A 26,746-nucleotide genomic window follows, 5' to 3' on the forward strand; every position below is an offset into this window, starting at 1 on the left:
TTCAACTAAATTCAAGATTGCATCACCATCTTAGAAACTAAATCCAGGGCAAATATGATTTGAATAAGTCCTGATGTTAGGAAGCATATAAGGATTGGCTATGTTGGTCTTTGACGGTGAAGAACATCAAGTGAAAAAGGCACAACTTTAATATTTTAACATTGCTTTACCTCACTTTGAGTCTACATGTATTTAGGGGAATCTAGTCTGTATATTTATGTTTCAACCTTGCTGTTGCATTAGGATTCTGAAATACTTGTGTTCCCATGAGAAGGTGAAAATTAATAAATAAATCTCAGAAAAAAACAATAGAAACAACTTTTGTAGTCCAACAGTTCAGAAATGTTAGAACTGAGTACTTTGTTGCAATATAAAAATTGTGAATTTCAAGATGCATTAAGAAGTTTAATAAGGTTTCAAATGCTCACAGTACAAGGAAATTACCAATTCCTTCTATTAAGAAAAATACTTTAATAACTTAATTTTCTAAAAACTTTCACCTATTGGAGGCAATTATGAAATTGGTGTGCATAATAGAGATATGCTCCCCCCTTTTAAAGGGAAGATGTGGAAGTCTTCAAGTACAGACTGATACCTTGATTTTGAAGGAAAAAAATTAAAGAACTTATTTGAACACAGGAGTCTCAGCTAGGTTGTGATGGAAAGGTAAGGCCATGGAGTACCAATTATTGTCCAGCTTTTTCCTCTGACATTTTCAATCAGAAACTGATCTTTCTTGGCGAGATCATCATTCAGTTCAGTTTTCCACTGACAGACTTCCATAGTAAAAGGCAACAAGAACTGCAAGAACAGCCACGCTAAGTGACAGTATCTTCAGCACATTTCCCCCTTGTTGCCAAGGCAACTGCATCGCCATCCTGTGGCTCAATGGTACTTTCCATCTCTTAGCAGATGGACAGGCTTTTGATTCTGAGCCGTTCTCCAGTGCATGTCTGAACTCCTGTGGAGAAATGCAGAAATTAAATCAAGAATAGATGCAAAGAACATTTGGCATGTATCAAACACAAATGACATCTTCCTTCATCTCTGCATAAGATTACCCCTCTTGTATCCTAAAATACATTAAACAATTAAATTGTACAAGACAAAGAATGTATGCTATTGCCACGCAGAATTGGTCTGTTCAGTGAAAGTAACTGCCAAAGCAATAAAGCTGTTAACATCATCAGAGCCTAAAACCCCATTGGTTGTTGTACAGTCCTGCCAATTCCTTGCAGATTTGTATTTCTGGTGTTTCTATGTCTCCTTAAAAGGCAAAACTGCAGTCAGTGATACAGTGGCCCAGCAGCATTGCTCTCTGTCCTTTTGTACAGCACCACTAAGCCTGATAATTGTTTCTGTGCTGCAGGATGCCAGCTCAGCAGCATTCTAACATCCTCCCTACAGTTCTTTCTCTCAGGAGGCAGCTACTCTAAAACATTCACCTTATTGATTGTACCCAGAGCCATTTTTTCCATGTAGAGAAAAGTATAAATATATAAACAGTAGCATGTGAAAATTGCATGTGCATCTAGTTTGCTGCATGCTAAGATAGTGTACACACAAGGGGAAGCAACAGCTGGGTGCAGTTTCTGCATACCAGTTTCATGACCGCCCCCTTACAGTTGTCAGTTCTGTCAGCCTATGGCCCAATGCTGACATTTTTTCAGTTTTGATTATATTATTACATTCTTCCTTTCTCCTTTCCTAACCCATGGACCTGAGTTAGCTGTCTGCCTTGTATTTCCCTGTCATGAGAAAAACTTCTGAAGAAAATAGCAGAATATAACTACTTTTTACGTTGAAGGAGTAGATACATTCTAATCTGTTCTAATCAACTGTGCTCACAGAGACACCCCACAAATCCATCTTTTGAAATCAATGGCATGCTGAGATTGCCCAGATCTGGTGTACATGAGAAGTTTAACAAGAGCCACATGGGCAGGTAGACTGACAATGTGTGGTTTGCTACATGACTTCCTTTCTTTGGCAGCTGCTCTATAGGACCAGTGATAACAGCCAGAAGAGATACATGTGTCTGCTGCTGCTTCCACCATCATGTATGGAAGTCTAAGCAGTAAAGTCACACATGTGGAGCAATAAGAAAAGAAAGAAAATGTTTGGTCACATGTACCAGCCAATGACAGAAGCTGAGCAGTGTGGGGTGGCACCTGTCTTTGATTTTTGTACACCAGACAGCTGGCCTGCTGGACCAGCTCAAGATAGGGATGGCAGCTGGAAGATGAGTAAGTGGGCAAAGTCCAAGGAGGGACAGATGGGAGCAATTGTGGGGGGGATTTCCTTCTCTTTGCATCTTGAACTGTGCTCGCTGTTCTGACCTCCAAGTCAACTACATCAACAATTAAGTTGTCTGGGGCAGGTTCCCTATCACAGCCAGTGTTCTTTCCCTATGTTGTTTTCTCTCAGATTCTGCTCAGTTTTACTGCAAGGGGAAAGTCATGGTGTTTCAGTGTCTTACGTGTACCATCATGAAGAAAACAAAATATCTGTGTTTTAAACGTTTCACTCCATTCATATGATGTACATCCAGTATCTTTTATTTAGATAGCTGATTTCTCAAATTGCACCCAACAGCCTCTAGGCATGTACAGAAAAACTAATTTCTACACCAGCATCTGCTTACATGCTCTTTGCATAGTAACATACATGCCACATACAGTTATATTTTGAGAAAAACTGGCATTTACCCCTCCGCTTTTCTTCTTTGTAAAGAAGATTAATCAACAAGTTATTGTTTAAAAATGAGATTTTAGGTTGCCTGCTTCTTTTTAAGTCTTGTTTTACTTAGCCAACACTTCTTATGCTCCTCATTGGGCAGCCCAATCCTGAGCTGCCTGGGGCACCCAGACTCGGCAGCACCAAGAAGGGCTGCTGCCGGATCCTGTGTGCCCCGGGCTACCACGGGAGGCACCTTGGGAGAAGGGGACAATAGAGAGTAACTTTTCAAAAATCACTAATAACTTGTTTTAAAAGTTGCATCATGATGTCTAAAATCTTTTTAAATGTCATTTATAGTTTAAAACTATAGCATGTTGAGGTGCTTTGTTACTAATGGGGATATTTTTTTCCAGGCACATCACAGATTTACATGAAATCCTTGAAATGCTGCAAGGCTGTTTTTTTCCATAATTATAGAATTTTAATAATTAATCCTTTCATTTTTTTTGACAATATGGCATGAGATATGCACATTTTTGCAATGAAAGAAACAACTGAAAACAGACATCTCTGTTCAGTTTAATGGGTGCATAGTTTGGACGGAACAAGAGAAAGAGGGAAGAAAAAGACAAGTGTACACTAAAATGTGGGACTGCTAATTAAAAAGGGAAACTGATTATGTTTCTGGAAATTCCTAGCATCCAATGTAAAATTATCACCCACAAGGCAAGCATCTACTATATCCACAGAAGTAGCCTATCAACTTGTTTTGGCAGCGACAGCAGAAACATACGGCTTTGCTAACTAGGTATAATATAAATTATTAAAACTTCCAGTGTATGATCAAATGCATTTCAGATTATTTTCTGAATAATTCTGCCCTGATATGTGCCACTAATCATATATTTTGTGTGCTCTTATGCAGTCTCATTGATCCCCCTCTTTCTGATGCAAGTGAATTAAACTGCAACCCAAGGATCAAACCTGCCATCAAAACCCAAGATTTGCAGATGCCAATCACTGCACAGGTTTCCATTAGATCTCGTTTTATGTCACCACACTGACATCCAGAACCAGCAAGCATGGAAATGGCTACCTGCACACAGATAACCATCTAAAATGTCTGTGAATGTGTAAGGGCGCTAGACATGGTAAACAAAACCGACACATAGCAACTGTAGGTCTCAGTGTGGGTTCTCTGGAACTCAGTTTACCTCATCATATTAGTTGGCTCCACAAGATTTGACAGTCCTACTAGTCTCCTGTTGGGGGAGAGAGAAAGAATATGGGGAGGGGGAAGGAACCCATTCCAGGCCTTTTGACTCCAACAGATAATCAGTTGTCAAAGCTGCCTGCACTGACTATATTTTTTTGTGAAGGAGATCCTTGCATGCAATATCATACCGGCACCTTCCCACCCATGTTGTTGACTCTCTCACTGCCTGTCAGAGGAGGTAAATTAGTGGGAAAGGCAGAAGGGGTGGGTGGAAGGTGTAATGGGGTGGGGAGAGGACAAAACTTGGTGAGGAAGGGGGAGTAACAGGGGCAGGAAGGCTGTGGGAGGGGGTGGATCTGCCTGTGATGTTGCATGTCAGATCCTATTCCCCCTTCCTCTTCTCAGATTTGCGCTAGTGAAATAGCGAGTGCAGGTCTGAGGAGACCCACTGCAGTTTAAGAGGCTTACAGAGGTGTAAAAGGATTTAAATCCCCCTTCATGCCTGAAAACTCTTGATCCCCCCATGGATACAGTGTACCCATTTTGGCACAGCTGCACCAGCATGGGGGATGGAGGAGGAAGAAAGGATTGGGCTTTTAGTCCAGCAGAGTTCTGCTTATGTTCTTGATTCTAATATAACATAGCTATATAAATGAGTGTGTACATGTGCGTTGGGGGGGTGTTATCAGGGTAAGAGAAAAATTTGGTATGTTTCTGAAATTAACAGGTAAGTCATTCTCCCCAAGGCTAAGGAAAACTAATCAGCCTTTCAGGTCAGTCTTATAGCCCTAGCCTATAACACCTAATTTTACACTGTGCCAAGGCCATCTTAGTGAGGATTAATTATTACTTTACCTTTGCAATGCAACTTTCATTTGCCCTTTGGATGGCTCCCATGCTACACTACTATATAGGAATGTTTGTATTTAGTGGAATCAATGTGTATATTTTTTATGTTAATGTCAGAAGTTCTACTGGCTGACTGTGGAGTTGAGCATTGGTCAAGTAGGTGTGCCTCCAGCACAAGGTCCTGCAACAGACCACATTGTCACTCACTGAGTATAGCATTAATAATATATAAAGTTCTTTATATTAAACTGACACAGATCCACGTCTTTTAGTGCCCCTAAGTAGCTAAGGTGTTTTCTGTGCTGGTTGGCATATATCGAAGCACCTGAGGGAGTGACTTGAGAACCCTTTTTAATTTCATGCTCAGTCAAGTTCAAAAGTTGTTAACAGGAACTCTTTCACTGGGAACATCAAGTTCTGGGAGCCTTTTTAAGGTGAGGAGGAAAGGTTTATCTGATTTACTAGTACCAGGGTAATCTCACAGAAATGCTCCTAGTGCATGTCAAGGAAGACTGTGCTCTCTTGAATGACAACAGCTTTCAACTACTTGGACAAATCACAAATAGTTGGGTTTGAGGGGTTTTTCTGCCTGTCTCCGGATCAGTGATGAAGTGGTGGTTTTCATCATGTTCATCCTGTCAGGAAGTGGTGTCTTTTAAAGACATGATTCTTTTACATATTTCCAAGTCTAGTTTTAGACAAATGATTTTGATTCTTGAAATTCTTCCTATTCAGTGGTGTCAATGGGAAATAATTTCTCCTTTAGCTTTAGCTCGATTTCATTTTATCAGTTTTAATACAAATCCTTCCAAAAGGGTTGAGCAATAAAACTTTAACTACCAGGCATACATTATCAGGACTTGAACTCCCAAGAATGATGATTCCAGAACCTCTGTTTGAAACCATATAGCAGATTTTCAGAGAAATCTATAGTGACTGGCAGAAGGGGAAGGGACAAACCTGTTCCACAAGTTGAGTTCCACTTACACTATTCTGGATACATTTCAACCTGTATAAAAAACATCCAAATCTCAGGGGTCTAGGCAATATCATTTCTTGCACAATAAGAAACAGGATTAATCAGAGCCTTTTCTGTTGTATTCACAAGCTTAGCAGGGATTGTGAGAGCCAGCTATCTCTGTTTATTTCTGCTGCTTTTGTGAAACCACAAGTAGTCTCATGGATTTTGGTTAATGCCAAAACCACCCATAAGGAGTCCAAAGAAAGAAAATGGGGAAGAAAATATAGGAGATACACCAAGAATGACAACCATATGAGACAGACGCAAAGGAGAAAGGAATACAAACTTACAGTACAATCACCTTGTGACCTTGGCTGGTTCATGTTTTCAGATGTTATGTTTGGGTGTTACTTTCACAGACTCTGAAGGCACCATAACAGTAGCTTTATATACGAAAGTGATCTCTGAGGAAATGCAAGTATGATTTCTTCCTCTGAGGGAATTCAGGATTATTAATCTATGTTTACAGTGTTCTCTGCCTCTTTGTTTATGTGCAGACATGCATATTAAACAGTCCTGGTAAAAAAGAAGCTTCCAACAAGATAAGCACAATTTCTAATCTTTATCACACATAATGACCTCAGAAAGAATTGTCAAGATATTGTTCCTATAAGAGGCCTGTGTGTAAAATGATCGGATTCCCTGACACACTTTGTTCATAAGCTATTTCTAGCTCAAAGTTTCCAAGAAGACACGAGCCCTGTTACTGCCCTTTTTAGAAGCTAGCTTTGGGGACATTTGCAACAAATTTTCCTTCTCACTCTTAGGTTTTTTCTGTCAGCAGATGATTTCCAAGACTGAATACCTGCCCAAATGAGTTGTGAGAACTTTAGAGAAAAGCTGCCTATCTGGGGTCCTGGGTCACAAGATATACTCAGATTAAAAGAGGTTGTTCTTGGTGTGTGCCCTGGTGCATGCATATAAGTGGACAGGCATCAAGATGGGTCATGAAAATTGCTGGGAAAATTCTGTCATCTGCTAGGTCTCATAGAAGGCTGCTGTTTAACTGGGTCTCATAGACTATACATGCTCAGCGTGCCAAGGATCTCTCAGAGATACAGTACAAGGTCCCCTTGCAGCCCAAAGACTGCCACTCAAGAGTAATTTCAGAACTCAGTCCAAAGAAGATCTTGGGTGGCATCCTGACAAGTATTCTCACCGATGGGAGCTTTCTCCATAAGTGATATCTCTTTCTGGTCTCAGGGAAGGAACTAATTCAGATGCTACCCATTAATTTTCATCCATAGACAAACATAGTCAAATATATCAAAGCATGTATCAGTTACAGAGAAACACTTTAGGCCATGAAAATTAATATATGATGTAATTAGGCTGTAATCCAACGCCCTCTGAAGTTCTGCAAGTGGCAATGGCAGGAAGATGCTTAAGGGTATCCTGCCAAGAGATGACATCCAATCACAGGGCAATATAGTTTTGTGAGAATAGGCTGGTGATGCAGCTGGATTGAATCCTGCTGACTGGGGGATCTGGAGCAGGGTATGGAAGACAAAAAGGATGGAAACTCAAGCTAGGGGATTGAAGAGATAGGGGCTGAGAGTGGAGCTGACAGGAGAGGTGGTGAAAGAGACGAGAGCAGCAGTGTGAGGAGAAGATCATGAAGCCAGACCAGCCAATCTCAACAGCTCACCTCCACCCAATCCCAATCCCACCCTGAGTCCATGTAAAAAGTCAACCCAACAATAAACCCTTCCTAGCAGCATCTTCCTGACTCCCCATCTCCTATATGTAGTTTCCATCTCCCTATGATGTGGACCACCACCATGGAATGGGGTGGAGAGAGAAGAGACATCCACAGGGCCCACATAGGCATTACAAGTCATGAGTATATTGATGGTAAGGTTGCATTGAAAAATCAGTTTGTGGACCATGCTCTTGCTTCAGTTGCACTTGAACATGTTGACAAGAAACTGTCATTGTAGCATCACAATGTGTGTGTATAAAAATGATAATTTTAAAGACAAATAAATGATTTAATTTATCAAAATTACAAATAGCATGGCAAAAGAATATTTGAAATATCTAAACTGTATTAGCACTAGAGTTATTCTTGTGTAGTATGTAGAACAGAGAGGGAAAAATTGGTCACTGTAAAATATTACAAAAAGACCCCCTGCTGCGTGTGAAAAGTGATGAAATGAGAAAGGAATGTTCAAACTGGTTTTTCACAAATGGGTTACATTTCTTTACCATTTCTCAGTTTTATGCATTCAGCTTTTATCTGCCTTCAAAAATATCCCATTAAAAATGCTTTATACATTGATGCTCTTAAAAGGAAAGGTTAAAGGGCAGAATAAGAGTGTTAATGGAGGTTTTCATTTATCGATAAAATTTGTATTCCACTCTTCAGTAGAAAAATATTCTCAGGGTGGCATTACAATCACTGGAAAGAAATTTAAATAAAACCATTCAGGTTCCAGTGACCATAACAGTAATAAAAGACAGGATGCATTAGAACTGTAAGGGCCTGCTTGCCCTTGTTGTCCTTCATGCACCTCTTCCTAGTGTCCTTTACACCTTGGTGCAGCTTCAGAGCTTAAGTAATTGGTAGCTACAGGCCAGGCGAGGTCAGAACAAGATCCACTCGCTTGATCGTTCTGAGCCTGTTGGTGTGGGGTGCTCAAAGAGGCCTGCTTGCTCTGAGCCTGTTGGTGGCACACTCAAAGGAGACCTGCTCATCTGATCACACTGGGCTGCACTTCTCAGTGGTATCGCTTTCTGCAACTGGTTTCCCTTATCTGGGAGTCAGAGGTTTCCCAGACCATGGTAAGCACATGGTTGGGATGAGCAGTCCCATGGGGTGTGGGTCTTTTTTATTTCCTGGGTGGTTTGGGGAGGATTATATTATGTGGGTGGGTTTCATTAAGAAGTCTGGTTGAGTTTGGAAGGAGAGTTAAAGGTTGGCTGCTCTAGTGCATTTGTTGACATTATTTTTTTTCTCTTTTCTGTGTTAAGTGGAATTTCTGTGTTTTTCATGGGGCTGGGAGATGAGAAATAGGGGTTATGCTATTTGGAGATCTTCACAATCATATCAAGATCCCTCTGGATTTTCGATAGGAGGGACTATATACAAAATATCACAATATTATTATCCAAGCCTTTTCCCGCAGGGAGAAATGCTGCTTTACCTGTGTGCTCTGCCCCACAGAAGTCAGCTGAAACAAAGACTATCTTTAGCTTGTGAACCTAGCTTATTGTGTGCCCTCTAATAGGACTTAATAAAGAAGTGACAGACATTTCAAAAGAAGCAGTAGCTGAGCAAGTCAGCACGGTAATATGCCTCTCTACCACAAAGACTGAACCTTAAGAAAAAATAATTTAAATGAATAATACATATGCATTAAATATCACCAAAAACCCACTTCTTTCCAGCATAGACCATTCCGTCCATGATATTTCAGTTTTGCCCTCTAAGGCAGGGGTCTCCAAACCCTGGCCCAGGGGCCAGATTTGGCCCGTGGCAAGCCTCTATCTGGCCCATGGCCAGCCTCTTGTCCCCTGAAAGCCTCTGGCCCACTTGGCCGAACATGAATGGAACTATGCTCTGGTTGCATCTGGAGGGTGTTCTAAGGGCCAGAGAGGTTGAATGAATGAGCCCATTCGTTCATTTAGTCACTCATCTAAGTTCCATCTCTAATTTATTTATATAAATTTTATATTCAAATTGTTTTTTCCGGCCCTCAACACTGTGCTAGATATTTGATGTGGCCCTCTGGCCAAAAAGTTTGGAGACCCCTGCTCTAAGGCATAGTATAAAAATAGTATGTGCTCATGAGCCAACACTGAAAATTGCTGAATCTCCCCATCAATAAGCTACATAAAGTTTCATGGATCACTGCAAACCACATGCTGGCTTACCTTCCATGGACAAGAGATATCTGATATATACCACAGAATTTGTTGCTAAAAAGCCTGCCTGCAGTGGCTCATGCACTTTCATTGTTAACTAGTTGCCCTTCCTGCAAAAATGCAGACCAAGTCAAGCACTCACTGAAATCATTGGGACTTATAATGCAGTCAATCCTGAACTGAATCATGTGCCTTTTCAATCTGTTTGAACTGATGAACTCACGTCAGAGATCAGATTTCGTCAAATGAGGAAGCTATTTTTTTGTGTGTGAACTGTCACCTATGAGAAACTTGTATTATCAAGGATGCCAACTGTATCTGGCACAAACTTCTTTAACCAGGAGCAAAATAGGTTTTCAGTTACATTAACATAGTAGATATGGTCACTTGGCTCCTTCATATGTAACAACTGCTGATAAGCCTGGAAATGGGGCGGGTGGCAACAAGGTACAGGTTATGCCTCATTAGTCACTGGGGTTCCATTCTGGAACCCTCAGTGCATAAAAAAATCAGTGGATACCAAATCAGTAGAAAAATAGCTTTAAAGACCTTTTCTGTGTTTCTTGCTCCTCCGTTGTGCATTGGTATAGATGCTATACTGCATTCAGCCACTAGATGGGGTAAATAATGGAATTTAATTGAATTAAATTATTAATGAAATAATGGAATCTAATTGAATGAAATTATTCAATTAGATTCCATTATTCACCCCATCTAGTGGCTGAATGAGGTTTAACACCTATACCAATGCATTCTGGGGCGACAACGGAGGAGTAAGATTCCCAGAAGTCAGTTTTTAAAGCTATCTTTAACCCCGAGAAGCTTCCAGTCAGCCTGGTTTAACTTTGTGAAGGTTGGAAATTGGATTTTGGTGTTTTTTGTTAGGAGGCATTTAAAGGTGGATCCGGGTATCAGTGGTGAGTCAAATCAGTGGATGCCAAATCAGTAGATAACGAGGTATGACTTGTATACAAAAATGTGGATTGAACAGTGAAAGTGTTAACCAAGAGAAAATGTTTTCCGATAACAGAAAAAATGGCTTATAATTTTTGAAATAAATAAATAGATTGGCCCAAATAAATAAATAAATGGCCCAAATCAGCTCCAAGTTTAATGTAACTGACTATATGCTTTTGTGCTCTTTGTAGAGGTGCAATCCTCCCAGCATTCAAACAGAAACAAACTCATCTATACTGAAAGTTTTATTTTCTTTTGGTTGTCTGTTCTAACCTTGACAATGAAAGCCAAACTAGGAGAGAATTCAAGAAGCAGGCCATGAAAAAAAATCGTACTAATGGTAAATGTAGAATTCAGGCAGAACTGGTTCATCCAAAGGTTAATAAACACATGGAGTGAGTTATAATGAAATGCAAACCAAACCCAAAGAAAAATTAATTCCAGAGATGCAGCTATTTCCAGTGTGTGAGCATTTCAGGTTTGAATGAGGGAATGAGGACGATCACCGAAAATGAACATGCAAAAACTTGCTATTTTTATATACAATTTGAGAATTCTCATGAAGGCATCTCAGACTGGTAGTATTCTTGTCTGATGATGCAGCTGGATTCTTTCAAGATAACCCATTATCTTTTCCCAGGGATCATTAAAAGCTACTCTCTCCTAACTAAACCTCCATGAAAGATATTTTAAAAACAAAACAAAATGAACATCCTTTTTGACCACTGGATACAAAACATGCTTCAAGATGTGGCATGATTTTTATAACTGCAGATGTCATAGCTATGTTTCTAAGACTTATTCAACCTAATATGGCCTGTAGATTTTTAAACAGAAAGGAACCCAGCTGCTGGTTCCAGTTTCAATCTACACAATTTTGGGTTACATCCAACCATTCATGTTAAAAAAATAAATCTCAGGGAATGAACCCAAATGGCTAAAGATCCTCCTCTTTCTTTTGCATTAACACAAGATTAGATGATTGATATAGCATCAAGTAAATGGGATCTTTTCTAGAATTTATGTATCTTGGGTCAGCCAGGCTGGGTACTGGTCAGGCAAAACTCTGAACCCTCCATCCCAACAGTAGGGGTAAGTGTCTCACAGGAGGCAAGCAGGGAGTGCTAAGGGAGGCCCACTGCAGAGCTCTGATTCAGAGCCCCTGGCAACACGGTGCTGGTACTGATGTTTCTGACATTAAAAATTTCTGACCGAGTTTTTAAATGATAGTGTAAAAACACAACACTAAAACATGCTTTTAAAGATTAAGATATAGGTCAGTTGAACTCCTTGCCGTGTGTCAAACCATTCCTTATTCTCTCTACCAGTGGAACTGTCAATTTCACAGCAAAAATATTAGCAACTTCAATCTGTTTGTCTTCATAAAGTTATTTTCTTCCTGTACCTCTGTGGCATATGCTACATGTTAAAGGTGGATGCCAAAAATTTACAAAGTATTTCTGAGCTAAAATTTAAAATGAGTTCTCTAGTCCAGTGTTTCCCAATGTTTGGGTTGTGACTGACTAGTGGGTTGCCACCTGATTTTTGGTGGGTCATGGGCCTGCTGCAACCAGGAAACTGAAGAGTAAAATGGTGCAAGACCCAGAAGTTGCTTCCAGGTTGTTGTGGCATGAGACCTGCCTCATTGGCTGCATCGTGCCACTTCTTGGTTCAAAAATCAGGTCATGGCCCCCTGGTTGGTTTGAGAACTGTGGTGTGACTCAGCCACTGAAGCGGGTTGCATGCTGGTGCAACCTGGAAGTCACTTCTGGGTTGTGTGCCATTTTACTCTGGGGCTTCCTGGTCTCAACAGGCCCCAGATCTACCATGGACAACGCAGTGGGTTGCTACAGTAATAAATCTGGGGACCCCTGCTGTAATTTATCTATATGGAAAATAAAAACTAGTCGCATGCTACTTTCAGGTACTGCTGAGCATTTACTCTAAGTAAGGGCCCACCTAAGTCATTGCCCTAGTGGTTAGAGGCATTCTTTAGCAAGACAGGTTGGGGACTATGTACCAAACTAAGCTTTCTATAATTCTGCAGTCACTGTAAGCAAGTAGCAGTGTAAGGAAGTAAGCAATTCCCAAACTGGCTGGTGCCCAATTCACATAGTTACAAAGCCACCAAGTGTTCAGACTCAATCCAACCTGAGAAGAGGCTCCTTGACATGGTGAGCCACTTAGGCGCAACTACTTGCCTTCCAGATATGCCAGGATCACCACAGCAATGCAAAATCATTTTTAGCATCGAATAATTTTTCGTTTATTGTGGTATGGTGAAATCTACTTGGCAGGTAATGGATCCACTTGGCAAACAGCAACGTAATGACAGCTTGCCATGAGAAGCAATCTCCACACCACTGGGATTTCAAGCAGACGCTACACAGCTGTTATTTCTCTGAATATGATCTTCTACTGAACTGCAGTTCAAGGTCTAGGAAGGTAAATGGGGCTTTTAAAACTTTGCAATGAACAAAGCATAAATATCTAATTATCTGAAAGAGCAACTTCCCCAGCCAAAGGGTTCGGAAACACCAGTTTGGAATTCAGATCCTGATTGTTACTCTGCATCCAGTGGAGGAGGGGACCAGCCATAAAGAACTAACAGGACAGCAACACATGTGAAAACTCTGCAACCTACTTACATTAGCATCACAGCTTATACAGTGAAAGCAACAGATTTCCTGTTGTTTTTAATCATTATTTCTGCCCACCTCTCATTTTCAATATAAAATATATCAGTCACATGCTGGTCCTTGGTCTACAGGTTTATTGGTGGCACATATTCCTCACAATGGCAGGTCTGGTTTAGTTCCAACAACAAAAATAAGTGCAATTCTAGGAATTCCTACTCAGAAATAAGTCTCCTTGTGTTCAGTGGGGCTTACTCTCAGGAAAGTGTTATAGAATTGCATTCTTACAGCCCAATCCTGAGCTGCCTGGTTTGCGGGGTTGCAGCAGTGCTAAAAATTGCTGCCTCTGCATCATGCGCTCACCAGGCAGCCCATTCCCCTGGGGCAGTGGTTTCGTCCCATTCCCCTGGGGCAGTGGTTCTCAAACTTTGAGGGAGCTTTACTCCCTCAGTAAGTTCTTGCGGGGGAGGGGCTAGGACAGCAACGCGATCCCCAGGATCGTGTCGCTACAGGGGGGGGGCAAAGGGGGGTGCTTGTGACTTAATCGTGCTTGTGAAGGCAGGGCTGCAGCAGGCTGTAGGAGGGTGCGGGGAGCCCTGCACAGCCCTCTGCAGCGCTCCCTGAAGCTTAGAACTTTTCCTGAAAGCGGACGCAAAGCACTTCCTGTAAAATGGAAGTGCTTTGCGCCCGCTTTCAAGGAAAGTCCCAAGCTTAGGGGAGTGCTGTGGAGGGCTGCGCAGGTGTCCCTGCACCCTCCTGCAGCCTGCTGCAGCCCTGCATTCACAAGCACATGCACAAGTAAGTCACAAGCACCCCCCTCACCCCCCATATGGATGCAATCCTGGGGATTGCTTCTCTGCCTCTTCTTTCCCCCTCCCCTTAAAGGAATGGGGGAACCTTTGCACAAACTGGTGGGTCGTGACCCACCAGTTTGAGAACCACTGCCCTGGGGAAACTGAGTAGCCCCGCAATGTAAGAGCCTCTGTGTTGGGCGGCCAGCCTGACACAGAGGCTCTGGATCAGGTGGAGCAAAGCTCCACCAGTCCTGCCTCCCTCCCACCCTGTTCCCTCCCCTGGAATGCCTTGCCCTCTCCCTACTGTCCCTCCGCCTCCCCCCAACCCAAGAATGCCACCTCCCCCCACGGCCCCACCTCCCCCTCTGCTGCTTGGAGGTTCATGCGACCACTGAGTGGCGAAGCTCCAGCACTCCACTGGTGCTAGGGCCCCGCAAATGTGCCTTATGGCACATTTGCAACAGTGCACACCAGTGGTGAGCCTGCGTGCAAAGCTTAGGATTGGGCCCTTAAGCAGGTACAAACTGCACTGAGAGATCACTCCTGCTGAAGTTGGGTTTTTCCTTCTGTTTTTGTAATGAATACAGTAGTATATAACGTGTGCTAAGATTGTCATTAACTATGGATCGCATTCTGTGCTGTCCACATGTGACTGCTTTTTATGAAGTGGTAAACTTTGGTTTACCATGCTGACTGCTGGGAATTCATTCCAATATCTCTCTGCGATTAGAATTCCAGAGCAGTGGTTCCCAAACTGTGGGTCAAGACCCAGTAGTGTGTCATGACCCAATTTTTTGTGGGTTGTGAAACTGATAAGCTGATAGCTGTCAAGGAAAATGTTTTGAACCCTATGGAAAGCAAAACTGAGCCACACATGCCCGTTTATTTGTTAGTAAGCAACCATGCCTTGGCTCTACCAGGCAAAGAGGAACTCCAGGCCACCATAATGGTCCTCATTTGATGAACATGGAGCTCAACAAATGCTCCAGAAGGTGGTCCCTGCCACCATAGTTAAAACAGAGCGGTTAGTAAAGTGAAACTATTTTTCTTAGGGTGCAATCCCAAGCCTGGTATTCAGCCAGCACGAGTCCCTTGCATCAGCCCAGAAGTGTGTCTCCTTGTAAGACAGGAAGGCTAGTGTGAGAATACGTGCTGGCCTCCAGGTGCAGACTGGCAAAAGGGAGGTTCATGCCCAGCCTAGGAGGCTGGCATGGAGGGTTGGAACAGGAATGTTTCAGGGCAGGGGGAGGGTGGACCGGTGGGTGAACTGAACCTAGGAGGGGGTAGGACTGGCCTGGGAAATTTAGGCTGGATCCTAACCCCTCCCCCGCCCAGCCAGCCTGGTATTACACCAGGCTGCGTGGATTTGCAACAATTATTTTCCTGGTGCACATCTGAGTAGCCCCATTGGGGTGGATGCAGTGCAACATGGGGTAAAGAGAAATAAATCCTCTTAGTTCCGTGGCAGCCATCTCTTACTCTCTGGTGGATACAGCACAGGCCACTCAGAGCAGGATAGGATTGGGCTGGTAGTCTCATAAAGTTAGATGAATCCTGATCGAGTGTCATTTTCAAAAGTGAGTCCCAGTGCTAAAAAGTTTGGGAACCACTAGAATAAGGAAATTACAAGCAGTGGAATACTCTGTAAGGCTCACTCTGCAATTAAGTATCTCTGGGATTAAGTTGACTGTGTGTCTTGAGCCTCCATCTTTCAGTAGTCTTGCAAAAGGACGTATGAGGAGGCTGCTGGCAGGCTGGCCAACTGTTCAAACTTGGAGCTCCATGCTAGCCCATTTTGCTGTTTGAAGCAGAGAATTTTAGGATGCTCCTCCTTATCCTCCCTTTCTCTTCCCTGTCACCTTATTTCCTATTATATTTGGATGGGAAGAAGAAGAGCAGCATTTTATCTTCCTTCCTTAGCAGGCCATCGTGGGTACATGTGTTGGATGGGTGACATGCCATCCCTGAAACTCTACTGCCTGAAATAATCAACTTCAACTGGATTCATGGTAAGGCCAGCTCTGTCTGGAGCTCACTTACTGCGACTTCCTGTGCTCTGTGTCTGTGCATCCACTTATTTTGATTATCCCTCTCTCCTGCCTCTTTCATTAGCCTCTTTCCAAAACTGTTGAATCCTGCCAAGCTTTAACTGTCTGTCTGGCTCCTGCTTGGACGTCTTAGTCTTGGCCAAACATGTATCCCAGGTTCCTAATTCAATTACGACCCACATCCCAGCAAACTCGACACTACCGTTTAAATTGCTGTCCAGATGGACAGAACTGACCAACTGCATTTATAAAGACCTCCTGTGGATCAAACTCTTGGCTACCAAATGTGACCTTAACAGAAAGGTTCATGCATGCCTCAAGAAAGTACCCAGACTTCAGTGGAATTTCATCTTTATCACTGTACAACAACCTCTGAGAATTATTCCCTACATTCCCTTACTGTTCAAACATAGTGCATGGCTGGTATTATCAGTAAGGTTGATCCAAAAGGAGAACATCTCTGAGTACCAAGGAGGTTATAGTCAAAACCAGTACGCTAAAATTGTGATCACATGGCCAACCTTTCCATGATGTAAGCAATGAGGTTTGCATCGAGCTGTGACTTGAGTTCACCACTGATGGAGCTGCTCTTAGGATCAGAATGTGGGGATTCATCCCTCTGCCTCTTTAACTTGCTCATTCCTCCTGCGGGCTCTTGAAACAAAACAGGAAGTGCAGAACATGCTAGCAGCACTCCCTCCTTTTTTTGTTTTGTTTGGTGTTTGGGTAATGATTGATGTCTGCCTTCTATACCTCTATAATAATGCTTGGGTCCAAATAGTCCCCACTGAATTTATCATTTTTATTGATTACTTTATTCACTGTTTTCATGTACTGTACATTTTAGTGTGGAACTTGTAAGCCACCTTAGGAAAGATGGGATATAATTTTTCAAACAAACAAACAAACAAAACAGTCTGTGGCAGGGAAAGGAGCAAGGTAAGATTTGCACAATTTTTATTGGGGTGTATGGCATGGGCAGTGGCAGCACAGCGTCAAGCTGGGCCTGTATGGTTGGGGGATAAAGGAATTCAGTGCAGCTCCTGGAACTCTGTGACCTGCTTCTGGTACCTAACCAGCAAAGGAACCAAGCACAAATGCCAGCTGCTGCATCAAGATTGACTCAATGTCTGCAAAACATAGGGGAGGTTGAATACCAATCTAGCCCTAAGAGAGGAGTACCCTGGAGAACACTCAGCTGTGAAGCATCAATGTGGATGGAATTTTTGGAAGTGTGCATGCTTGGACTTTGTTCACCCTGGCCACTATTCCTCCTCACTGCCATAAAATTTAACATCATGACTTAATTAAACAACATGACAACTATCCTTCTACAGTGCCAACAATTTGAATTCCTTCCCTTAATCATATAAGCCAGCTGGGCAGGTGTCCTATACCATTTCAATATTAATTTCATCTCCAATTCTCTAAATTTTTCCATTCTAATCTCCAATATTCCTTTCATTATTCTGTCTATCTCCTGTACTGACATTCCCACCTCTCTTTCCCATTTAATTTGTATTAACCTAATCATATAGTCTCTATCTTTATTCATTAAATTATATAACTGTTTTGCCATACCCTTTTTATTATCCTCTTTAAGACTATATATTTTTTCAAATTGAGTATCCTCTTCATTCTCGGGAGTATCTTTGTTTTAAAATATTATATACAGCCAAGATCCTTAACCAGTATTTTCCTCCCACTTTCTCTAATAATTCTTGCATAGGAGTCAATATCCCCTGAGGACTGTATAAATCCTTCACTCTAAAACAGGGGTGCTCAAACTTTCAACTTTAGGGATGCTGGACCTTTAACGAACGTATAGAAGCGAGAATTTCAGCAGGTGCAACTTGTCATCCCACAGATGACAAGCTGCACCTGCTGAAATTATCTCTCCTACACAATTTTAAAGGTCCAGGATCCCTAAAGTTGAGAGCACCCCTGCTCTAAAATAACCCTTTTCCTTTAACTTCTCCCAAAAAGTTTTTTCAATGTTTTTAAATTCCTCACTTAAAAATTCAAGTGGGGTCCATTTAGAAAATTTTGGCATCCAATTGGGTTGCATTTCCCCCCAAACTTTTAATGCTAACTGTCTTGGTCCTATTGTAATTTTAATTTCCTTTTTCACTTTCTGTGTAAATATTCCAAAATTACCTCCTTCTCTATTTAATGTATCTTCCCATCTCACCCATTTATCCAAATTTTTTGCATCTATTTCCATCAACATCTTAATTTGAAAAGCTTCATAGTAACTTTCCAAATGTGGCAATCCCCATCCTAAATCTTCCTGGGGTGAATATACAACTTTCCTTAAGATTCTAGCTTTCTTCTTCCCAAACACCCAATTTTTTATTTCTTGATCCCATATAACTAATTGGTTCCTGGGTATCCACTCTGGAAGCACCTGAAATAGATATAGCTTCTTAGATAAAATGAACATTTTAATTGCCCTTATCTTCCCCAAAATGCTTAAATAACTATTATTCCATTGATTTAATTTTTTTTGTACCTTCCTCCATGTTGTTTTATAATTTGCATCCACCAAGTTTTTGGGGTTCTTTGTTATTATTATTCCTAAATATTTAATTCTCTTAACTCCTAATTTCATACCTATTAACTTTGCTACTTCTTCTTGTTCCTTTAACTCTATCCTCAACATTATTTCTGATTTCTCAATATTTATCCCTAACCCAGAGTATGATTTAAAATCCTCTAAAATTAGCATTAATTCTCTCAACGCTTCCAGAGGATTCCCAAGAACCAAAAGCATATCATCTGCATATAAATTTAATTTAATTTCCTCCTTCCCTACCCTATATCCTTGTATTCTAATACTATTCCTGATTCTATCAGCTAAGGGCTCCATCGCTAAGACAAACAACATTGGGGATAAAGGGCATCTCTGTCTTACTCCTCTCTGAATTTGTATTTCCTTAGTATGACCATCATTAACTTTAATCATGGCTTTGCCTTCCTTATAGATTTCTTTTAAAGCATTCAAAAAAACCCCTTCAAAACCAACTTTACTTAATACTTGAAATAAATACCCATGATCTAACGTATCAAATGCCTTATATACATCTAATTTCAAGAAGGCAAACCTTCCATCAATACTTCCTTGATATAAAGTATTAATATTCCTTATAGGGTATCCAATGTATCTTCCCTTTACAAAACCATATTGATCCTCTCCTATTAACCTTGGGAGCAGTCTCTCCAGTCTATTTGCTAAGATTTTTGCAAAAATTTTATAGTCCTGATTTGCCAGGCTAATAGGTCTGGCATAATGGGTTATTATGCCCATAATGTCCATTGTCATATGTCATAATGGGTCATATGTCATAATGGGTTATTATGCCCATCTTTGGTGGGAATGTTCTAAGGTAACTGATTTTTGGCAATTGATATTTGAAAAGGTGGAGGAATTATGTAACCTTAAGCTGGAGCTCTCTGGGAAAATGTTATTTATGGGAGTTTTGGGAAATAATAAAGTAAAAAAACATAATCAGGATTTATTCAAAGCTATGATTCTAGCTATCCATGCAGTTATAGCATATGGGTGGAAAGATGCATCAAAATGGACTGTGGAAAAATGGAATTGGTATTTATATGAATGGATACAATCAGACATAGTATCAATACTGAAACAGGATAAGACATGGGAAGATAAGAAAACCGAGATAAAAAAGAAATGGTTGAGATATATAAGATGGGTAAGGGAAGAGTGGGGCCAATACTGTTATAATGGATAAAATCCAAAAGGTGTGCTTATGGCTGCAGATATAAATACTTAATGTTAATGGTCGCTGTTCATGGGGGGAGGGAAAAAAGGGGGGGAAATTGTTGATCTATGATTATGTAAATATAAGTGGAATATATACTTTAAAAAATTAAACATCAATAACATTAAAAAAAATGACAACTGCCTCTGCAAGGCACAGATACAAAGCTAAGCATAATGGTCAAAAAAATCTTCTAAATTCAGTTTTTATTTTGTAAAAAAAAATGTTAAAACCTTATCTATACATAAAGAATACTGAACAAAATTAAAAAAAGCAGAACTTTGAATCATTATGGTTGCACAGTTGCAGTTGTACAAGAACAGTAATGTCTAAATGTCTTCTACTCACCTCTGTTAAACCAGAAACCTCGCCTTTGGCTAGTGGCCTGGTGACAGATGGCATGAATATTCTAGCATCTGACACAGGCTGTCCCTTCAGAAAGTGCTTCCCTGCTTCGTAGACATCCACTTCTACCATTTTACCCATGATCTCAGGGTTCTTTGGCACGAGAACCTTTAAAAGAAGGATTAAGACAGTTTTCATTCAATGTATACAGAAACCCTCAGAAGCTTAGATCTCAAGCATTCGTGTGAACCACTTTAAAATTTGATAAACTCTTTATCTACCTTACCAAAATGTGATGCAGCATCAGAGCTCTCATTTTTCCTGGTTAAGGATATACCTCAGAAATCCCGGAAGAAATGGAGATCCAGTGCTACAGAGAATTTTGGTAAGCAAGATAAAAGATCAGGAAAATAGTGAAATGTGAAGAGATATGTGTAGGTCTTTATAGACATTTGTGCCTGAAGAAACAGGGGTGGAGTCTGAAAGTTTCCTGTAGCAAGTAAGGAAGAAAGGGAACCTTTGGACGTCACCCTGGGAGTGTGTTCCCATTTTCCAAGGCAAACAATACTTTGCAACAGAAGCAAGTGATGAGCCTACCCAAACCAACTGTATGTGGTACAGCACTCCTGCACAATAGCATTTCAGAATGCAGGTTGGGAGACTGTTTTCTTGAAATCTCTAACATACAGTCCATTGCCCAGTCTTGCCCAAGATGTGATCACTTTCTACATGCATGGAGATTTCGTTATGTAGGGGTGGGGGAAAATTCAATTATTCAATCTCCACCCCCACATTGTGAAGTAATACAGCATTGTGAAGTAATACAAAACAAATCTTGCTATGTCTTTTATCTGGATACACACATCAGGAATTATGTATATGTTCAACAAAATTGCAAACTTGAGTCTTTGCTATTACTACACCACTGCCAATTGCAGTTTGACAACTGCAGGATTGGACAGTCCCTCATTTATTATTATTATTATTATTTAATCCCAATACAAAAAAAAACAGCTCATCAAAGACAGGACTAGACTAGAATTTTTTTGCATTTGCTTTATAGTATTTTCACTATATTGGCTTTAAATAGATGTTAAGTGGCAAAAAGAAATAAATAAGAAAAAAAGAGAGACTGTTTCTCCTCTGCCTTAAAATAGTACCTGCTCGTAGAATTTATTATGAGCAACATAAAACTTGGAATCAAACGATTCTTCTGTGACAAGAACTTTCTGTTTCTCCCCAATCTGTGAAATAAAAAAAGATTATAGATTATAGTCAAGATGTGAAGCCATATTTGAAAAAAAGAAGAACCTGAAAACTTCTCTCACAATTAACAGGCTTGCTGGATAATTTAGTACCCCACTGAGGGAAAAATGTATCACTTCAGTTTATCCATAGGACAGTTAACAGATAATCTTGTACGATTACAAGAGATTAGCAGAGTTTGAATTCACAGGGTAATTTATTTTTTAAAAGGATAGCTTATAGTGTGCACCTCAAAAAAGACTCTACAGCAGTACATTTTTATGTGCAAACATGCAGGTTGCACATGTGCCTGCATAGCACAGACCATGGAAATCTCAAATTTTCAAAGGTACTGCTCTTCATGCATAACCAAGCCCCATTTTTTGCAGCAGTATTAATTTATATGCTAATGCCGAGAATAAAAAGGTAGGGAGAAAGAGAAGCCATATACATCATTTCTTTCCTTTCAAGAGCAAGAAGCAATGGTGCTATCACTATAACAATGGGATATAGACCACGATAAGGCCTGGACTCTGTCTTCCCACTGTAAATTCCTTGGAAGAAAATGCAGCAGGAGGTTCTGATATATTTCCCCTTTGCGGAGGAATACAATAAGTGCCCAAGAGATCTGGACACTTTACAGATAAATACACACCTTTTCTCACAGATCGGGTCCATGTCAAATCCTGAGCTCCTTCTCAGGCCTCATCTGCCTGCACAGAGCAGCAAGGGTTTGTGCCACTGATTGAGCTGGCATAATTCCAAGATGCCCTATAGCAGATGCTGAGCTCATCCCAGGGCAAGGGGACACATATCCCCTTACCCAAAGGAGGCCTCCAGGAGCCTAAAATCTCTCACGGGATGCAGTGGACGTCATGCCAACGCCGCTGCATCGCCACACAGGGATTTAGGTAGAATTGGGCTGTAAATCAGTGGGTCCACTGGGGTGGGTCAACTAGGGGTGGTTCCAGAGGAACATGTGCCGAGGTGGCAGAGGGGTGAGGGCGGCATTCACCCCCTCCATGCCTGCTGCCTTTCCCCAGAGGAGTTCTTCTAAGGCCTTTAAATGTTCTAAGGTCTTTAAATGTAAAGGCCTCCAGAGGGCCTTTAAATGTCACTTCTGGTTTTTTGAGATCATGTATGTGAAACAGAGTGTTTCACATACATGATCTCAAAAAACCAGAAGTGACATTTAAAGAGTACTGAGGATCACAACGAAAATTCTGTGAAGGTTGTTTGAATACCACGCAGGTATCTATTCTGGCTATTTATAATGGAACAGATTTGTTAGCACTTGAGGATTGTTTTAGAACTATCAAGTAGATGATGTGCTTTATATCTGCTGATTGTCTTCATTCAAAAGTTTCCATGTGCATTAATGGAACAAAACTCATATGTTTACGAGGAGAGAATTCTCACATTATCTTACGAAAATGAAGGTGGCTTTCAACAACAAAGCGCATGCTTTAAAATGCAGTTAATACAAGTTTCATATTGCTGGCATTGTGTTCTCTGTAGGACTGCTAACGAGCAACCAAAACATCCCTCCCCTGTTGTGTTTCATTTCTGCTTACAACACAAGAAATTTTGACAACATCTGCAACTCAGCTTTGCTGCTTAGAGAACACAAAATTTAATTGTTAACTGGTTTTCCTAAAACTAGATAAACAATAAGGAAATGTAAAATGGTGCCAACCCCAGTAAAATTATGTTTTTCGTGAAATCTGCTAAACCCTGCTAACTGGATAAGAGGCACTTTTTCAAGTGGGTGCTCCCCTTTTATGTAGCAGAGGGAGAGTAACTGGCCCTCCTCACCCCAGCAGTGTCTTTTTTGGTGGCTTGCTGCTGGTGTTCTTTTGCATCTTTTTAAATTATGAGTCCTTTTGGGACAGGGAGCCATTTGATATTTGATTTTTCTCTGTAAACCGCTTTGTGAACTTTTCATTGAAAAGCGGTATATAAATACTGTCAATAATAATAATAATAATAATAATAATAATAATAATAATAATAATAATAATAATAATAATAATAATAATAATAAATCTAACTAAAGGAAAAGGTTAAAATACAAGACACTGACCTTAAGCTGAGAAATATTTTTAACATTATCACAAAAGAATGACTCACAAACACCTTTATATTTATGGCTGTAATTTACATTAAGAGTGAACCACAGTAATCACAGTCTGCAGAAAAGTATGATCCAAAATTTCCTTCAAGCTAATGAAAAGGATAACCTTTCTGTTCCAATTTCTCATTTAAAACAACCAGAACATACAATGTGCAGACTCCAAACGATACAGTAATTGTGTTAACCATTTATGCATATATTGTATTTGCTTTCAGGCTTATCAGGGAAAAACAGAATCCCTTAGGTTAAGTATGTATGAACATTCATAAATTGTTTCTTGGATTTCTCTACACATGGAATGTTTCCACCAATTTTTAAAAAATACACACCTATGTAATGAATATATAGAGCTGATTCATGGGGGGGGGACACTCATAAACACTCTAGATCAGTGGTTCTCAAACTGGTGGGTCGTGACCCAACATATCGTGTAAAGGTTTGTGCAAAGGGGAAAGGCAGGGAAGCGATCCCCAGGATTGCGCCCGTATGGGGGCGAGGGGGGGTGCTTGTGACTTACTTTATGAAAGGGCTGCAGCAGGCTGCAGGAGGTGCAGGGAGCCTGGTGCAGCCCTCGGCAGCGCTCCCCAAGGCTTGGAACGTTTGGAGAAAGCAGGAGCAAAGCACTTCCATTTTGCAGGAGCTTTGCACCCACTTTCTCCGAATGTTCCAAGCCTCGGGGAACGCTGCAGAGGGCTGCGCAGGGCTCCCTGCACCTCCTGCAGCCCTGTCTTCATAAAGTAAGTTACAAGCACCTCCCCTTGCCCCTCCCTTAGCGGCATGATCCTGGGGATCGCGTCGCTGCCCTAGCCCCTCCCCTGCAAGAACTTACTGCGGGAGTAAAGCTCCCTCAAAGTTTGAGAACCACTGTCCTAGGTGCCTAGAATCATGCAGAAGCCATTAGCAGGTTTGCAGATGAGCTGTGTCCAAGTATGAAAAGTGGTGCATCTTTTGAGGACCTATGCATGTGGCCACAAATATTTCTGCAACAGTAACAAGCGGCTTTTTTGGGGGGGGGCGGTTTACTCCTGCTTGGAGATCTTAGTTCTCCCAAATGGTATCTCCACATGAGCAGCTCTGAACCTGCAGACAACACCCACGTTCTCTCAAGGTGCTTTATAGGGCTGCTATAAGTATGAACCAGCCCATAGAAACATTGGTATATCAGCAGAATTCTAATCAACTGGAATGTAAAGTCTGCATTTTGGATGCTAAATGTGCTTCAGTTCCAGAGGCTGCAAGTTCCAGACTAAGCTGCTGCATGTATATTGAAACAAAATACACAGATTGTATCACTTCTTCTTTAATCAAGCTATCATCATTCTGTCAGAGAGGTGTGTAAATTCCTGGAGAATTGACAAATTCCTTGTCAAAAAGGTTCAACCTTCTCATTCTAGCCCCAGCTAATTGCTTTGTGTTCACCTACATATTGATTAGCCATTGTGAACTGGAAATGATAAAACAGAACAGACATTCATGCATTTAGAAAATAACATAATTATATCATTCTTCCAGTATTTTACATAATTCTACTCTCATTTCATTGTAGGTGATACTCGGCACCCCAGAATCATAGTAATCTCTACTACATGTATTTTGACAACCAGTCTGAAGCTACTCTGTATGTGCGGGCAGTAGTGAGCTTGTAACAATGGAGACATGGAAAAATTAATACTGCACAAAGATTACTGAATGGCCATTTTACTGGCTTGGAGAACTGTGCACAGAAACATTCTGTTTGTCACAGATGGATAGTAACTTTTTAAGGGCCCAATGCTAAAGAGCGTGCACTGTCACAACTGTGCCTTATGGCATGTGCATGCCCTAGTGCTGGTGGAGCACTGGTGCTAGCTCAGTGTTGGCTGGTGCTGGGCTAGTGCCGGTGGAGCACTGGTGCTCCATCATGCAGACCACCAGGTAGAGGAAAGGTAGGTGGGGGCGTGGGGGGAGGGAGAGAGGAGGTGTTCTGGGATGGGAGAAGGTGGAGGGAGGGCTGGGAGATGCCAGGGAGGAAGTGTGCCGGGGAGGGAGGAAATAGGGCAAAAAGGGAGGCTGGACTGGTGGAGCTTTGCTTCACCAGCTCCTGAGACTCCGCATTGGGCCATCTGCCCAACATGGGGGCTCTAAATTCTACAGCGACCCTTGGGTTGCCATAGAATCGAGAAGCCCCATTGCGGGGTTACTCGCCTTGCCCGGGGGAAGGGGATGAAAGTCCCTTTCTCCCGAGAAGGCAGCGGTGGCTGCCTGGGGCACGCTGGATGCTGCAGCAGCCATTTTCAGCACTATGCAGCCCTGCGCACTGGCAACTCAGGACTGAGCTGTAAGTTCCCTATCTGAAAAGAAGATGGTAAAGGAAAGGCAGTTTGCCTTTCATTCAGAATATTTGCTTGTCGTCGCAAAGAGGTATGGGCAGTGATGCACTTCATATAACATAAGCTTCAACATTTTACACAGACCATCAGGATGAATTCCTTTACCAAGTATCTGATATGATGGCAGAATCCAGAATCCTTTACCAATAATCTGATAAGCACATCATGGAATGTGTTGTTTGGCAACATGGTTGACATGTTGCTGATGAAACGGTAGGTCTGTGTTTACAGTCAGATGTGCATCCCTGCCATTGGCGTAGCTTCTCTGATGTCACAGAGGGGGCAGGGCAGTCTCAGGCTAGGTAGCTGCTAATTGTGGCTCCAGACTTAGACCAACAATTTTCAACTTTTTTTCATGTTATAGTATACTGACAAAGCGCTAAAATAATCAATGAACACCAACAGTTTTTGGACACTTGATAAGGCACATCACAGTGCCAGCAGGGGGCTCACATCCTCAACAGCACTACTAATAAATGACCTTCCCCCACACTTCTGCGGCACACCTGCAGACCATTCGTGGCAAACCGCCCTGCCCCCTCTGTGACTTCAGAGAAGCTATGCCAATGGCAGGGATGCACATCTGACTGCAAATTCTGGCACAATGGTTGAAAAATCACTTACTTAGACATTAGAGTAGGAATCACAAGACCAGCCAGCAACTTTCATTAAGCCATGTAATTATTTCCTATGTATTATGGCCTTTCAACAAGATTACATCTTGTTTTTTCATATAGAATTTGGAGCTTCTCAACAAAAATAGTCTGACATACAACACTTGTTACTTATGTTGTTACAGGT

General features: G+C 41.4%; 1 protein-coding gene across 3 annotated transcripts in view; it reads right to left on the bottom strand.

Annotated features, from left to right (window-relative positions):
* Window positions 1-402: 402 nt before the first annotated feature.
* CDKAL1 (CDK5 regulatory subunit associated protein 1 like 1) overlaps window positions 403-26,746 on the bottom strand; it is a 340,298-nt gene continuing 313,954 nt past the window's right edge. For 2 of the 3 annotated variants that reach the window (XM_066624921.1, XM_066624922.1), the window contains exons 14-16: window positions 21,358-21,441; window positions 20,201-20,365; window positions 403-961 (exon numbers count right to left, since the gene is read on the bottom strand). In XM_066624921.1, the coding sequence (XP_066481018.1) occupies window positions 758-961; window positions 20,201-20,365; window positions 21,358-21,441 (453 nt within the window). In that variant the 3' untranslated portion in view covers window positions 403-757. The remainder of the gene's footprint in view (window positions 962-20,200; window positions 20,366-21,357; window positions 21,442-26,746) is intronic. The other variant, XM_066624923.1, reaches the window with a different exon arrangement.

This window comes from Tiliqua scincoides, chromosome 4, assembly GCF_035046505.1.
Source record: "Tiliqua scincoides isolate rTilSci1 chromosome 4, rTilSci1.hap2, whole genome shotgun sequence".
Taxonomy (NCBI): Eukaryota; Metazoa; Chordata; class Lepidosauria; order Squamata; family Scincidae; genus Tiliqua; species Tiliqua scincoides.